This window comes from Trematomus bernacchii, unplaced genomic scaffold, assembly GCF_902827165.1.
Source record: "Trematomus bernacchii unplaced genomic scaffold, fTreBer1.1, whole genome shotgun sequence".
Taxonomy (NCBI): Eukaryota; Metazoa; Chordata; class Actinopteri; order Perciformes; family Nototheniidae; genus Trematomus; species Trematomus bernacchii.
This window is the reverse complement of record NW_022988098.1, coordinates 2,581,526-2,597,333: the sequence shown is the minus strand read 5'-3', so window position 1 is coordinate 2,597,333 and position 15,808 is coordinate 2,581,526. Positions and strand designations below refer to the sequence as shown.

General features: G+C 41.4%; 1 protein-coding gene across 1 annotated transcript; it reads right to left on the bottom strand.

Moving 5' to 3' along the window:
• Positions 1-8,453: 8,453 nt before the first annotated feature.
• On the bottom strand, positions 8,454-15,302 carry LOC117475478 (inositol hexakisphosphate kinase 2-like). Its single transcript, XM_034121699.1, has 5 exons — positions 14,415-15,302; positions 12,681-12,909; positions 10,975-11,135; positions 9,975-10,150; positions 8,454-9,606 (listed from the first exon to the last, which is right to left on the bottom strand). The coding sequence occupies exons 1-5, from the start codon at positions 14,659-14,661 to the stop codon at positions 9,019-9,021; spliced, it is 1,401 nt and encodes a 466-aa protein (XP_033977590.1). The 5' UTR covers positions 14,662-15,302; the 3' UTR covers positions 8,454-9,018.
• Positions 15,303-15,808: the final 506 nt, after the last annotated feature.

The window sequence follows — 15,808 nt, the reverse complement described above, 5'->3', positions numbered from 1 at the left end:
TATATCTGTAGCAATATTTTAAACTTTTTTAATATTTAATATTTAGTTACAAAAATACATTTAACTCTGGTTCTGGCAGAAACAGTTTCTGAAATGTGTTGAGACACTTGGATGTATCCCTTTTAGTATGATAATTAGCCTGTTATCATTAGCCAGACAGCATTGTGTGACTTGTTGAACTGGTTTACCTGCATGTATGGGTGTAGGTATTCCGTTCATTATGATAATAGGCAGGATTGTGTGACTTGTTGAACTGGTTTACCTGCATGTATGGGTGTAGGTATTCCGTTCATTATGCTAATAGGCAGGATTGTGTGACTTGTTGAACTGGTTTACCTGCATGTATGGGTGTAGGTATTGCTTTTATTATGATAATCTCTGGAATGATCTGTGACTTTGATGTATACCAAGGCAGTGTCAATGGGATACGAGCCAAGTCTGAACTTGGATTGTCAGGTGAAGCTTGCCTCCACGCTTCCAGAAGGTCAGAACTACAAGATCTACGCAGACAACTACTTCACCTGTGTCCCATTGGTAGTGAAGCTCCTTGATCGTGGATTCATTATGTGGGAACAGCCAGGCAGGTGCGCTTACCCAACTGTAACCTTGAAGAGGAGAAGAGCTTGAAGAAAAAAGGGAGAGGAAGCTTTGACATCCGAGTGGGGGCCAACCACAACATCTGTGCTGTTAAATGGTATGACAGCAGAGCGGTCACACTTGTGTCATCCTTTGCTGGACCACACCCTGCAGAGAATTCAACGCTGGGACAAAGCCAACAAAACCTACGTAGAAGTTGAGAGGCCTTACATTGTGGGTACTTACAACAACATGGGATGGGAGGTATGGATTTGTTGGACTCGTTTACGGCCATATACAAGTTCCCCATGAAGTCCCGACGCTGGTACGTGTACATCTTCTGGCACACCATCATCCTTGCTGTGATCAACGCCTGGCTCCTACAAGCGGGAGCGCAAAGCTCTAAAGATGCCAAAGCAGGAGATCCTGACCAGGAGACAGTTTCAGGCAGATCTAGCATCCTCTCTCATCCTGGTAAGAATGCATTTCTGCTATTTGCCGTTTGTAATATTTTTTTATATTTCACTGTAATATTTTTGACTTGTATCCTAATGTATTTTTGACATGTATCTTGATTGATTCTGTTCTAATCAGGTGAACACAACTCCTCTGAAAACACCCAAGAGAGGACGACCATCTTCATGCAACGGGAGCCCAGCAGCGACAGTGACATCAAGGAGCCCGTTGAATGCTCAGAAGAGACCATCCTCAGGTGATGGGAGTCCACCAAACGGGGCCCCATCCAAGAGATCACAACCTCCACTGGATGTACGGAAGGACCTAGTGGCACATTTTCCAGTGAAGACAAAGAGAGGACGCTGCAGACACTGCAGTAAAGGGTACACAAACACACAATGCACCAAGTGTGACGTCCTTCTCTGCTTTTCCCGACGATAGGAACTGTTTTTGAGACTACCAATTGTATTCATATTTAATAAATGACTATTCATAAAAAATATGACTGATGTGTGATTATTATTCATGCTATATACTGATATAGGGCTAAGTAAGCAATCAATCCGGCAAATCAACCCTTAGTTGTTCAATATATTTATTCAGACAATGTGAGTAGAAATAAAGAAATTCTGCTCCCACCTAAGCCCAACGTTGCAATATTACAACATTTCCCTAAAAACGTACCAAAACGTAAAACATGTGAACACTCTTTCATTTCTGCTCCAGAGAGATCCAAGCAACGAAACATTAAAGCGCTGTTGCCAGATCTCGTGAGAGTGTGTTACCATGAAAGACACATCACACAAATTGTTCGAAAAAAGGTCATTTTCTCCTGATCTGTCCATCTAAGAAATTCCCATAAATATAACACTTGTGGAAATTGGGTCCAATAGTTATTCTGGTGACCATGGGGAAAACTAATATGTCACAATCTGTGTTGTTTACGTTTTCTCCCATTGGAGTAATAGAATCTCTCAGTGCTGCGTCTCTTTTCCAAACCGTCTCTGGGCCAATGTTAAGGTGTAAGCTGTTGACGCCTTCCTCTGAGAAAGACTAAGGCTATTTAAATTTATGATTTGATCTATTGAGATAGATTATGAATAAATAGGGGATCATATCTTGATTGGGAGAAGAAAAGTGACTATGTAAAATGCAGTTGACCGATTAAAGTTTTCACCAGTCTGTGCATGCGTTTTTAGCCCAGGTAATTAAGTCATGTTTTAATCTCATCATCAGGCATTTGTTTTTAGATAATTACATTCGCTATTGTTCCATAGGGTGTTAAGTTTTCTCAGTACTAGTGTTATCATAGCTTCCCCACTGTGGCATTGGAATAAAGATATTACATTTAGCATATTGTTCAGTTTTAACAGTATCCGATGAGTAATGGAGCCACACAATTTAGACTTGCAATATGTTCTCAATGTTCTACACTCCTGAGTATACCTTCCGGTAGGAGTGAGGGAGAATGATATGCTTATCCACAATATTAAAAGTTATTTACACTTTGATGGAACACTATTACCAATCCAATAATATCTTTCATTTATATGCACACACATTATTTGATTGTAAAATGCAGTATCGTTATTACAAATAAGTATGTGCTGCGTTGCATTGTTACATTTTATAATGATTAAATATTTTAAAAGCTCCATATTTCCTTTTGCCTTTAGTACCACTAGAGGTCAGTGTCATTGTAGGGTGTGTGTGTGTGTGTGTGTGTGTGTGTGTGTGTGTGTGTGTGTGTGTGTGTGTGTGTGTGTGTGTGTGTGTGTGTGTGTGTGTGTGTGTGTGTGTGTGTGTGTGTGTGTGTGTGTGTGTGTGTGTGTGTGTGTGTGTGTGTGTGTGTGTGTGTGTGTGTGTGTGTGTGTGTGTGTGTGTGTGTGTGTGTGTGTGTGTGTGTGTGTGTGTGTGTGTGTGTGTGTGTGTGTGTGTGTGTGTGTGTGTGTGTGTGTGTGTGTGTGTGTGTGGAACATTTAATCACTTTGTTAGTTGTCATGTTCCTGTGGTATTGATTGGTGGAGACTAGCACATTTGACTGCACAGTTCTGGTGGCACAATTAGCCAGTGACCCATAATATTGACACAAATAGCAATAGGATTTTTGGAGCGTATACCCATCTGTACATTTGATCAGTCTAAACTCCCCAGCTCTACTCTCACCTATCCCTTGATTTAAAGTCCAGCAGTAAAAACACACTCACACTGGAGGATGGTGGGAGCTTGCACATCTGCTGTCAAGATAGAGAGATATCTGTACATCCCTTTACGTTATGACCACACAACAAAGAGGTGAGGACAAGCAAATACCGCTCAAAGCCCCCAGTAGTCTCTGCGTTCACAACGTTTTTAATAGCCTAATAATAATCTACGGAACAATTCCTCCTGTCTGTCATATGGAACATTTAAGAGGTGTGCTTTCAAATGTAAAACAGGAGTTATTTTTAGTTCGGTATGAATTTGTTTTTAAATGAATCACACTCAAACTTCAATAAAAAAACGAAGCAATCCAGAAATAGTTGTTTATTCTGCAGAGCTTTATTGATCAGCCACTCAGTTCCAAGTAATGCTTTTGGTTTATTAATCAGACACAAAGTGAGCAAAAATAGACTGAATAAAGGGACAAAACAACCAAAATGAGGCACAAAACATCCATGACAAGGGACAGGAGAACCACAGACAAAAACAACCACAAAATGACCAGACGATTCGAAAGAGACTCAAATCTGCCACTGCACAAACACTGTATATGAAGGACTTATGTAAACACACCACGGAGGATAGATTAATGTCCATAAGTAGGGGAATGGGACAGAGATATCAGCGGGCAAAGAGGATCCCAGTGTTGTGGAACAATGCAGAGAGCTAAATATAATCCCTGCCAGCAATATGTCAAAACACATTTGTCAACACCATGTCTGGCACCTGCCTATCCCTGAAAACATGCACATTTGGGAAAAGCTGTTTGGAAGACACAGCTAATTTCACAAAAAAATTGTTGCACAATGTTTTCGTAGTATTCATCAATATTCAAATCTAAATATATAACCCTAAACCAAAACCTGTAATCCCACAACTATAATCCAATGGAGGACTGGCTGTGCAATAGTGAAATGAGAGCCAGAGTAACACACATGGAGTGAGTCAAGAGGGCAGAAGTCTGAATAAAGAGTGTGTTTAATGCTAATGTGTGCCTCTGATGGTTCATTATAGTAATTAAGATGTCAGTGTAAATGAGTTTGACAGTGGGTACGACAGAGGCCTCAGGCAAGGTCGAAGCCAACGCCTGGCAGACAACACCACCGTTATGCAACATTCCAATTATACTTTGGCTCGATTTTACTTTTCCTCTCTCCCCTCCAATTCCTCTGCTTCTGTGAGTAGCCATGTAGACCGACCCTCCATGCAACAAGCCATATGATTATTTTTGAAGGGTAAAATACTGTTAGTACTGACATGGCAGCAGAGGCTGTGCATGTGTGAGTGCAGGATCAAGCCAGAGATGGGATTTTATAAAACTGAATGATTTAGACGGGAATCAGCTCATTGCATCATTTTATCTGCAAGTGATAAAGAATCATTGGTTTCTGTTATTGTATTGGAATGTTTCCTCTGATTATTGCGTGAAAAAATCCTGGAAACAATAGAAGTCTCTTAAAGGTCCCATGTCATGGCCATTTCTACTGATCATAATTCCATTGTTGAGGTCTACTAGAATAGATTTACATTGTTCAATTTTCCAAACTCACATTGGTTTCTCATACAGCATCTCTGTATAGTATGTGTATTCACTCTCTGTCCTAAACGGCTTGTTGGAGCTCCTGCCCCCCCCCTCCCTATGAGCCCGCTGTGCTCTGATTGGTCAGCTCGCCCACTCTGTTCTGATGAGTCCACCACCGTTACAGCGGAACATCAGTGATTATGTGTTACAATGGCGTTTGTTAGCAACCACAAAAAGACACCAGTAATGACAAACAGATGAGAATGCTGCGTGGGGTCTGGGTGCCGTGTTGGCGGGACGTTGCGGGGCTCGCTGCTGGTGCGGACAGTGTGAGCTGGCTTGCTGGTGTTGTTTCCTGGTTGCTGCGTGGGGTCTGCGGGACGGTGGGACACGGCGAGGCCCGGCGAGGCCCGGCCCGAGCTCGGCCGGAGCATACACACAGTCTGTGTGTGTGCTCGGACCGGGCCCGGGCCGGGCCTCACCGTGTCCCGCTGTCTCAGGCTGAGTCCAGGCGGATCGGTCCATTTGGACCAATTGGTCCATTTGGATCGTCGTTACGTCACTTGGTTCCAGGAAGAAAAAAATGGAAAACGAAAATCTCCAACGAGGCGTTCTGGGGCAGCATAGACAGGTATTTTCTGTGTTAGAGTTTTACTCGCTACAGGGTGTACTTTGAGGGTTTATCGACTTTGCAGACCGTTCACATGCATAAAAAGCTACATAACACACAAGGGGACGGGTAATAACCGGAAAAGCATGACATGGGACCTTTAATGTTTAGTTTCATTTATATGATAAGTATACTTTATCATGTCTTAGCATGAGATGATATTTAAACTCCACGTTTGAGAGTTTATTTTCAATCTGTCCAAGAAAGAGTCTTTTGGTCCAATTGGATTTTTTGGGGTTTGGTAGTTTGAACAATGACATTTCACATCGTCATAAAGGGGTTTGTTTAGTTAACAGTAGCTGCTAAACATAATCTTGTTAGCATTGTCATTGTGAGCATGTAGAGAGCTATGCTGACTATTCAGCGCTAAGTCTACAGTAGTGTTTTGGATTTATTCCAGCTTTATCTTATATCTCCACATCATCAAACTAAAGCACAGCTGCTATAATCTCTTCTGACCTAAAAAGCAACTTTAGTCCCCACACATACACTTCATTGGATGCTGTAATCTCATTAAATACACATTTTAAGCAGGTCAGGAGATTAATCCCTACAACCTCCATCATCTTAACCAAATAAAAAAAGATGTGTGTGCATACAAGCGAAGAGTAGAAAGGCTTTCTGCTGAAATTGAAAATATGACAGAAAAAACCCCTCCAGTAATTTACAAAAGGTTCACACACACACCAAAAAGCAAACACCAAGTAGATACAAATAGAAAGCTTGCATCTCTATTTGAAAAGCAATCAAGGACAAATCCTTTAAAGAATATCCAGGAGCAAACTGGAGCTGTGGATTTGTTCTGAACTATCCCATGTGTGTACTGGAACTTTGTGATCTGCCTTTCAACAGTGTCATAAAGTGCTTCACAGTCATTAGATATAAGCCTCAGTCTGCTGCAGATAATGAGTGACTGTTGAGAGAAAAGGAAATGAGATGATGCAAGTAAACAAAATGAGATTTGCATCATGCACTAGCTTCAACTTCAGCAACTGGGCGTTTGCAATGCAAATGAAGAGTTATTGTTTTTGAAGGTAACACATCAATCACACCATGTGCTTTCAATGGAAGTGTGCAGCACAGTGTCTATATGCATGCGTACACAATGTGTTCATTAAAGGATGGAGCAGACTTGTTGAATGAACAGTATGTTAATATTTTTGATGAACGGGAGAGGGGCATGGCTCTCGTGGCCCAAAATGCTTCGACACTATTTCATTCCCAGCTGCTTGGCTGCTGTTGTCATAGTGATTTAAGCCGCTCTTACGCAACTGCTCCACATGCACAAAGCCATGGGCTACCATGATGCAAACACAAACACTTGATATACAGCATCATGCAAGCACTGTGGTATAGAATAACAGTGAATTTACAATATGTGTGTGGTTTTATATACATGCATATGAGGACAGAGTGGGATCATTTGATGGTTTAAAGCAGACCACTGATCCTGAGGCTGTTATGTAACATTTGCTAAACACACATCTCTCCATCCATCTATCAATTTATATATCCCTTTGCAGTTACACAGCACAGAAGCACCACATGCCTCCTGCTGCTGGTCGTTGGCAGACTATTAAACATACATCGGGGTCTGAGAGTGGCGTGTACATATGATATGGGCTCATAAACCATCCTAAGCCTGCCCTGACCCAGACTCTTAAAGATTAAGTGTCTGTCCTTTACTGGGTGACAGTAAAGGGTTTGACTTCTTAATGTATTTTTATACATTTGCTGCAGTATAAGCTAGGTCATAGATTGGGAATTAAATATGTTACAGTAGCCTATATAAGGAACATATGTGTTGACAATTAATTAATTAATTAATTACAAAACTGTTGCTGCAGTGGGATAGAATGTCCAAAGAAAAGCTGATGGAACACATTTTTCTGTTTTTCCCAAATTTCAGTCCTAATAAAGTTTAGAAGCACAATATGTTTCCACTGGTGCTCTCTCAATCATAACAATGCTTGATAAAAGGCAAGTTTTCCTGTGACGAAATCTCTGAGCAAAGGACACATTTTTGGCGGTTTCTTCTTTTGTAAGGTTGTTTTGTTGTCTCACATAATGCTCTGAAGTAATAATATTTATTTTCTGAAGTTATCCAAAAGTAACGGAAAGTAATCAGGTTACATCACTTTTACATTTTGACAGGATTACACCTTTTACAAATAACTAATTGTAATGGAATACATAAAGTAACTCTCCCAACCCTGGTGTTGACGGCCCATGCTCTCTGTTTACAAAGGCCTGTGTCTGCCTCACATCTCTCCTCCCTGCAGACGGTCGGTACTCCTCACATGACCGCAGCCCGTGACTCTGAGCGCAGATTGTTCTCTCCTCTCTGTCCGCCTCAGACTGGTCAGAGACGAGCCGGACCAGTGGACGCAGCCGGAGTGTCGTAATCCTCCTCCTGCCAGAACCAACCAGTTTCTTTTTTAACATCTTTGCATCAACAAGCAGTGATGCATACGATACGATGATACTTTAATGGTCAGATCAAGTCTGAAATTGGACTTGCGTCACAGCAGCTCCATTTGCAACATAAACATGGACAAAAATCAAGACACAATACATGAAAAAAACATGTAAAGTGTTCATAGTATAGAATTTAGTAAATTCATAGTATATTAAAGAGACCCTTGTATGCTTTTTGGGGGTTTCCCTTTCCTGTAGTGTGCCTGAAAACGCCTCCATTGGACTACTTTGTTCACTTCCGTAACATAGTGACATCACTATGTAACACTTGCGCTTCTATTGGCTAGCGCTCCAATATATTGTTTGTGATAGGCTAAGGGGCGGGACATCTCTAAGCAGTTGACTATTCACAACAAAGCCGGCCAACTAACCTTATGTACACATTTGAGGCTTTTCAGATTGCAGTTTTCACCCACTTCCTGTCCAGTGAATATGAAAGAAGACACAGATATTGACTTGAAGTCTTTATTTTCTTCCCTTACAGCCCACACATACAAGATAGAGGTATCCAAACATGTCAAGTAACAATATTAATCAATATTATTATTATGACATTGAACGACATGGAATGTAGTACGCGTTTTTCTTTTTTTTTAGACTTTCTATTTATTTTATGAAACATGTCAAATAATGCAAAAACTTTTATATCATCTTTCCCTTATACCTAAAATAATCTCTTTGAGTCAAGACGAACTGGGAAAAGAGGATGGCAGAATTAAAAGGCAACAAACACACTCCTTCAAGTCCTTCTTCATCATAAAGTGTTTTTGTGCTAAATGCTTTCTTTGGATCCGACACAACAAAAACATTTCTCCTCTCCTGAGACTCCTATCTGCTTTTAATGCTGCCTACACTTTTGTCCCAAACTGAATTAGACAGAATGATACAGTGAATCACTGCATTGTTCACACAGATGGCTTGTCTATGTTAAGTGCATTTCTTTTTCATATCCCAAAAATGGAAACATACAACAGGAACATTGAGGAGCACCAAGAGCAAAAAACAGGCTGTAGGTCCAATAAAATGTCTGCTACAATAGGATGTTAATTTAAGAGGAGAAATCTCTCTCCACCTCTGTAGTCCAGTCCTCCTCGTTTTCCTGTGTGTTGTCTCATCAGTCTGTGCTGGTGTTCTCCAGCTCGGAGATGATGGTGATCAAGTTCTGGAGGCCGAAGATGTAGCCGCTGTCCAGGCCCTCGTACACCACGCTGTCCCCCTGGTAATGGCTGCAGGTGGTGTGGGCAAAGTCTATCATTCTCACCTCCACCATGGGGCTCCGGGGTTCTAAGTGGCCCACACACAAGCTCCCGTCCCTGATGCTGCCCTCGCTAGACGTGGAGGGTCTGCGTGGGATACCGAATGCACCTGCTGCTTCACCTTCCCTCTTCTCTTCCTCCATGTCTGGTTCCACCTCCTCGTCCTCATCCTCTTCTTCAGAGAGGCTGTCCTTAGCGTGCTTTGGCTGGGGCGCTCCGTCGTAGATGATGAGCAAGGAGCTGGAGTAGAAGCGGTAGGATTCACAGGTTTCCAGGGCGGCTTGCAGCTCTCGGAGCCTTTGTATGACGGGGGAGAGGAGTTCACGCCGCAGACGCTGTCCGCTGTGGAAGAACTGGAGCAAAGCCTCCTTGAAGCCCGGCACCGTCAAGCTGCGGCCGTGGAATTTGTTCATGAACATCAGCTGACCCGTGTCACACCGGTACACCTGATGGAGGGACAAAGAGAGGTCGGTGTGAATCCTGCACATCACTCTGTATACTTTGCACATTTCTGTTCAAAGTTACCTCTTTTAAAATCTGCACATCTTTCCACTACTGCAAATATTTGATAGTATATTGTCATATTTTACTGTACTTAGTTGTTTTTTTGTCTGTTGCCAGATTGACACTTGACCTGTTTTAGATTTCCTTTCCATCAGGCTTTAGAGGTGCAGGTAGGTGGATTTTGTAAGCCTTATATTTAAGTAGTTATATTGATATTATCATCCATCTCTACAAACAATACGCCAAAATGTCCAACTATTCCTTTTGGATGCAGCCATTGATACTAAAGCGATGGCTAAGAGAAGCTCACCTGCATGCCAGAGAGGACGACTCCTAACTGGGACACTGTGCTCTGCTGACACTTGTAAATCTTCCTGGCCTTTTTTTCCTCTGTGACATCGTCTCCATGCTGCTGTATGCCCATCTTCAGGTCCAACACACACGGTAAAGTGTGCCGCCACGTCAGGTTCTCCAGCAGGATGAATTCTGGTCAGTAGAGTCAAGAAGGCCAATAACAAAAAACACAGCCTTCTTTCCACTAATCAACCTACAATTAGTGTGTGTATCTAGTTTGTTATGTAAACGGTCTGCAAAGGTTAAAATCCCAAAGTTCTATGGAGTTTTTCTCCCACAGTCTGCATTGGACTCCTTTGTTTACTCCCTTAACAACGTGACATCACTTTGTAACACTACGTGATTGGCTCAGGGGCGGGACATCTCTTAGCGGTGGACCAATCAGAAAAGAGCCAGCCAGCTAACCATCAGAGCAGACGGGGTTTTGGTTTCAGACAGAGGGTGAAAAGAGGTGCTGCAGCACAGGCAGTATGAGTGAAATAAATACCTTTTTGAACATTGAAGCATGTAAACATGTCACAGAAAAGGCCCAAAACACAAATATGAACCTGAACAATTAGCATAATCTTTCCCTCTGTATGTAATATATTTGGTCATTATAAGGTAATCATAATCAGTAAAGGAGGAGAGAGAGGTAACACCTGGTGCAGTAAGGACTCATACATAGGACTAATGCTCTACCAGGTGTTTATTTGGGGCCAATTGTAGTTCATAAAGAAATGTAGCTAAATATACTGACATTCCACTACTGCCGCTTTTAAATTGATAGGCTTCACATTAATGCTATCATCTCTACAACCCCGCATGTACAGGCAAGTCCCGTCAGTGTGCAGCCCAGGTGCAGTTTTGAGGTTTCTTTCGGTCTGGAAACTCTGAACAATCCTGTCCCTTCCACTATTATATTGAATGTTGCAAGACAAAAAAGAAAGCGTAGTTGTCTGCCAGTGAAAGGATACTGTATTTGTTGCGGTGCATGTCGCTCTGCTGCAACTTCTGCAGCTGGTGATGTTTACTTGTGTGTGTCCAGGGGTTGTGTGTGTGCTGCGGTACGGCATTACTGTGACTGCTGTCCAGTCTGTAGCAGAGCACCTCGATCTTCTCCTTCAGACTCTGATCGCTGGACGGCAGAAGAAAAGAGAACATCATTAGATTAAGAAGATATTATGTTGCTCAATTCAGTCAATACTTGTAAACGTAAATTACTCTCTCAAACCCAGAAACATGAGAAGTAATTCTCAAACTTGTTATGTCATCAAGCATGAGGCTATAAAGTGTGGAGCTGCACCATAGAAACTGTATCAGAGACTTATTTAGTGAAGCCCCAAATTGTTTTTATATGTGGGAGAGAGTTCATGTTTACTTATGCTTTTGGATTGCTTCAGACCATGGTAATAACAAGTAGAAATGTTTAAATAAACATGGTTCCCTAGTATGTAAGGGGGCAGTAATGTGTATACATAATTAACCAATAAAATAGTGTCCTGCACTCATTATAATCTTACAAAAGCATTTAAAATACACCTCCACAACAATTTTGCTGTCACGACTAGTTTTTGTATTTGTGCACTGACATGCATCTATTGCTGTTATGCAACCCTGAAGCTGTGATTCTCTCTCTGCACAGCATTCAGAGACAGTTTCTAAAGGAAATATAAAGACTGTTTTGAAAAGATCATGGTTGTGTAACATTTCTGAAATGATCAATGAATCCACTTTAATTAAATGTACATGAGGCAATGTTTGAATGTTAAAGCGTCTCATTTTGCTCCTGCATGTTGTTGTTGTTGTTGAGTACATCATTACCAAGATTTAAAAAAAACAAAGCAAGGAGCTACGTGAAGAAATATTAAAATCTACAGATTTTAGCAACAGAGTAAGCTTGGGGGGACTATTTTTTTTTTTTTGAGGTCAATGCACATACATTTATCCTATATTTAAATAGCATTTTATGATTTCTTACTGTCCAAATAAAAAGTTCTGAAAGCTTTTGCATTTGTTAGTTTGAGGGTCCCTGTCGTGCTTTTGGGGTTTCCCCTTTCATGTAGTGTGTTATATAGGTTTCTGTGCATGTACATGGACTGCAAAGGGGAAAATCCACACTCGCACTCCCCCCCCCCAGGCTGTTTTAGTAGTATAAAACATAAAAAAAGGCCAACATTTTACACATATTTGTGTTGATTGTGTAGGATGATATTGAGGTGACTATTACATGCAAATGTATCATTGTAAAAAAAACGACCCTCTGCTTTAGTTATTGATCCTTTAACAACATCAAAAATATCTTACTTTAACATTTTATTTCAGTCAGTGAGATTTTATGGTGATTTATATATTTTTCAATAGTCACATAATAGGAATTCTGGATGTATAAAGGGGTCTGTGGGGGGGAAGGTTGGGGTAATGTTTTATTTAAATGGTTATTTAGGTAGTCAACTAAGATACCTAAATAATAAAGGGTGTAAAGTAAATCTGAGGATAGCAGGAGGGTTAAAAAAATAAATGATACTCTTGAAAAGGGACAAAATAAGTAATTTCAAACAGTGGTGGGGCTACCGTCTCCATTGTTAATGACACCAATGCATTGACCACACTTTCTGCTTTATGGTGATTAACAAGTCCCTGAGTGTACTGCTCTCTTTTTTGGCAGAGTCTTCCAGCTCACCTTTTGTCCTTGTCACTACAAGAGAGGCGGCATCGGCCATCTTTGCTGTAATTTTCACTGTCCACAAGTGACGAGGATGCTATCATTTTCTCCCATATAAGCATCCCCAAATGTTTGTCGGCTGAGGGGTCTTTGTTCTCCAGATCAGGTGCCGGGTCACTCTGAAGGGGGTAAGCAATGAAGCAAAGGTTCCCTTCCTCATCCTCCTCGAAGCTGACTGACACCACCCCTGAGAACCAGACACAGAGGGGAAAACAAAGACGTGTGTTAGACATTTGTGTCATGGAGCAATGAAGAGAATATGTCTTTCATAAAGAATCAAAGCACAAAAAGCTGATATGATAACACAAGAGGAATGTCTGCAGCTACTTTCAGATTAGTTTGTGTCCACACCCAAATCTGTCCCAAAAATAATAAACAATGACAGAGTCAATATCAATATGCAGGTAGTGTTTTTCTGTGTAAACTCAAAAACAAAGTATGCTGTTAAATAGATCCAATGATAAGAAGAATATATCAATATAAATAAATGACAACCCAAACACAAAAAGGCTCAATAAAGTCAATTTATTTTATGTTTCGAGAGGGCTGCAGCAGAAATGTAAACAGAAATCACACTTTAACATGGAATTACAGAGCAGTTTACATACAGTACATGCGTACACATACAACACATGACCAGGGTGGCTCACAAAGGTATTTTTCCTGAAATGTTATTGGGTTTCGTGAAACAGGTCGGGTGTTTTTAAATGTTGTTGTTTTGTGTAAAATATTATTGTGATTTCGTGAAATGTGTCCCACAAAATCATGAGCAATATACATACAAAATATAACCACACACATACACAGACATATATTTTTTTGATGCTATAGAAAATGAGAGCAGAACAAATATTAGTCAGCAGGTTCCCCAAAGCTTGTTTGATTCTTATAACAGCCTTTCATCCCCAAGGTGACTCAAGAAGAACGCAAAATAAGGTGAAGGAGTCAAGAGAAGTAAAGAGGAAAAACATCTGAAATGAAAGCACCATTGCTACAAAATAACAATGGCAAGTTGAGGAGAAAAAAAAGGTTGTTATGTTTTGATATAACCTGTAAGCTATCCCATATGACAAAAAACCTCAAGCGCTTTTAGAAATATGTGTGAGAGAGGCATAGAGTATTGCACTTCCGCTTATTAAGAAGTGTGGAAATTGTCCATCATGCTCCATTTGCTTTTGTCATTTTAAAAGATCCTACACAAGGTGTGGTGGTGTGACTGTCAGTTTTGGTTTCAGCCACAATCAACCGTGTACAGGTTTTGAAGAATGTCTATGTTGTCCTTTCAAGGTGACCTCCTGCTTGGTTTGTAGATCAAAACAAGGAATAATCTCTTTTTCCGTAGCCCTTTCACCATGCTGGCTGCGTGCCAAATAAAGAAATGAGGGCAAACCTGACTTACCTGTGTTAGTACAGCCTGGTACACACATGACATCACAACAGTGGACAGTTTGAAGCTCAGCTGCAGCACCCTCCTGTGGCACACTTGTGCACATGCTGCTGGCACTACTTAAAAACAACACTTTGTTTCCTGAAAATCTCCAAATCTCCATTTTACAAAAAGCTTGCAAAACATAATATCCCTCCTGACTTGAACATATGCACATAGAGCAGGGGCACAAGGACAGAAAGATGCATTGCAACACACCAAAGCACCACAACAACAACAACACATCTTAGCATGGCTTGCATTACCTCTATACTGGGGGATAAACTTCCTCAATTCAGCAGGCACACTCTCGTAGAACTGATGCTCCCGTGTGATGAGGGGTTTGCAGATGGTCTGCTCCCCGAGGCGCAGCACACAGCAGTGCCCCCCCACCTGGTGTAGGAAGGGCTCAAGCATCACCCCTTTCTCCATGTAGCTCTGCTGGAGCTGCTTTTGCTGCTTTTGCTCTGCCTCCATGGCTTTTGCTGCCTGAACGTCCACAGCTGGACCCATCCTCCTCTGGCCCCGTCCACACTACCGTGGGCATTAAAGCAGGAAGGAGGAAATAGAAGAGAAACAAAATAAAAAGCCAAGTATCAGAGGATATGTTATTCCTCCTTTGCTACTTCTATTGCAGGTCTTGAAGATGAGAACACAAAGTCCTCTAAAACGTGTTTGGGCTGGAGCTGCAGTGGCACAGAAAGCAAACACAGACACACACAGATCCTGTTTGTGCCTGCACTTCAGACTGAATGCTCTTTGACAGCTGAGAGCAGGCTCGCCACTGGTAAAGCTCCTACCAGCCTGACACAGATCCCACCCACTTCACAAGAAATCCACCAATCAGGAGCACCGAAAGCAGGTTGTTCCCTTCGAGGGAAAGGAGCAAACCAACAAAGACAGGAGGGGAGGGTGAGAGCAGACTCAATGAGAAAGCGGACAGAAGAATACAAAAAAAAAGCAGAGAGGGTGAAGCTGAACCAGCTGTTTTTCTCTGTGATGTTTAAACAACCTGACAGAACAAGCGGCACTATTTATTCATTTTAATGGGGTTAACAGAATAAGTAGAGAACGTTAAACATAAACACAATTACTTCCTGACTACAGAATACTTGGCTCGATGATATGAGCAAAACACAGCGCAGAGTAAGGACCCTTTCATTGTAATGTTGTTATGCTTACAGTAGTAGTGGGAGTTTACATCTAAAACCGCTCTGTGGCCACCAGCAGACTGGCGTATTGACATTGTAGAAGCCAAGTTGCTCAGAAACACAGGCTGCCTAACAAATTATTACTAGATTCCTCAGTAAACAATCTGATCTGAGAACATCTCATTCCTTCCTTGTGAAAGTCCCCCAGCGATAACGTGATATCACAAGACTATGTTGAAACAGAGTATGATCAAAGTGCTGAATTAAAATCCAAAAAAAACTACACAAATGAATCAAGTTACCAAGTTTGACCCCAACATCCTACCGTAAATCAAGCGTGGATTTTTACCGGGAATTCCATGGCGCAGAAGACTGGTATTCAGGAAGTAATCATTACTACCTTGGTGTAATGGCACACCTAATCCATGACAAATTGCATCTGCACTATTTTCTCTTTAGCTGTGGTGAAAACAGAAGAAAGGCATTTTTCTGAACCATGTGCCAGTTTC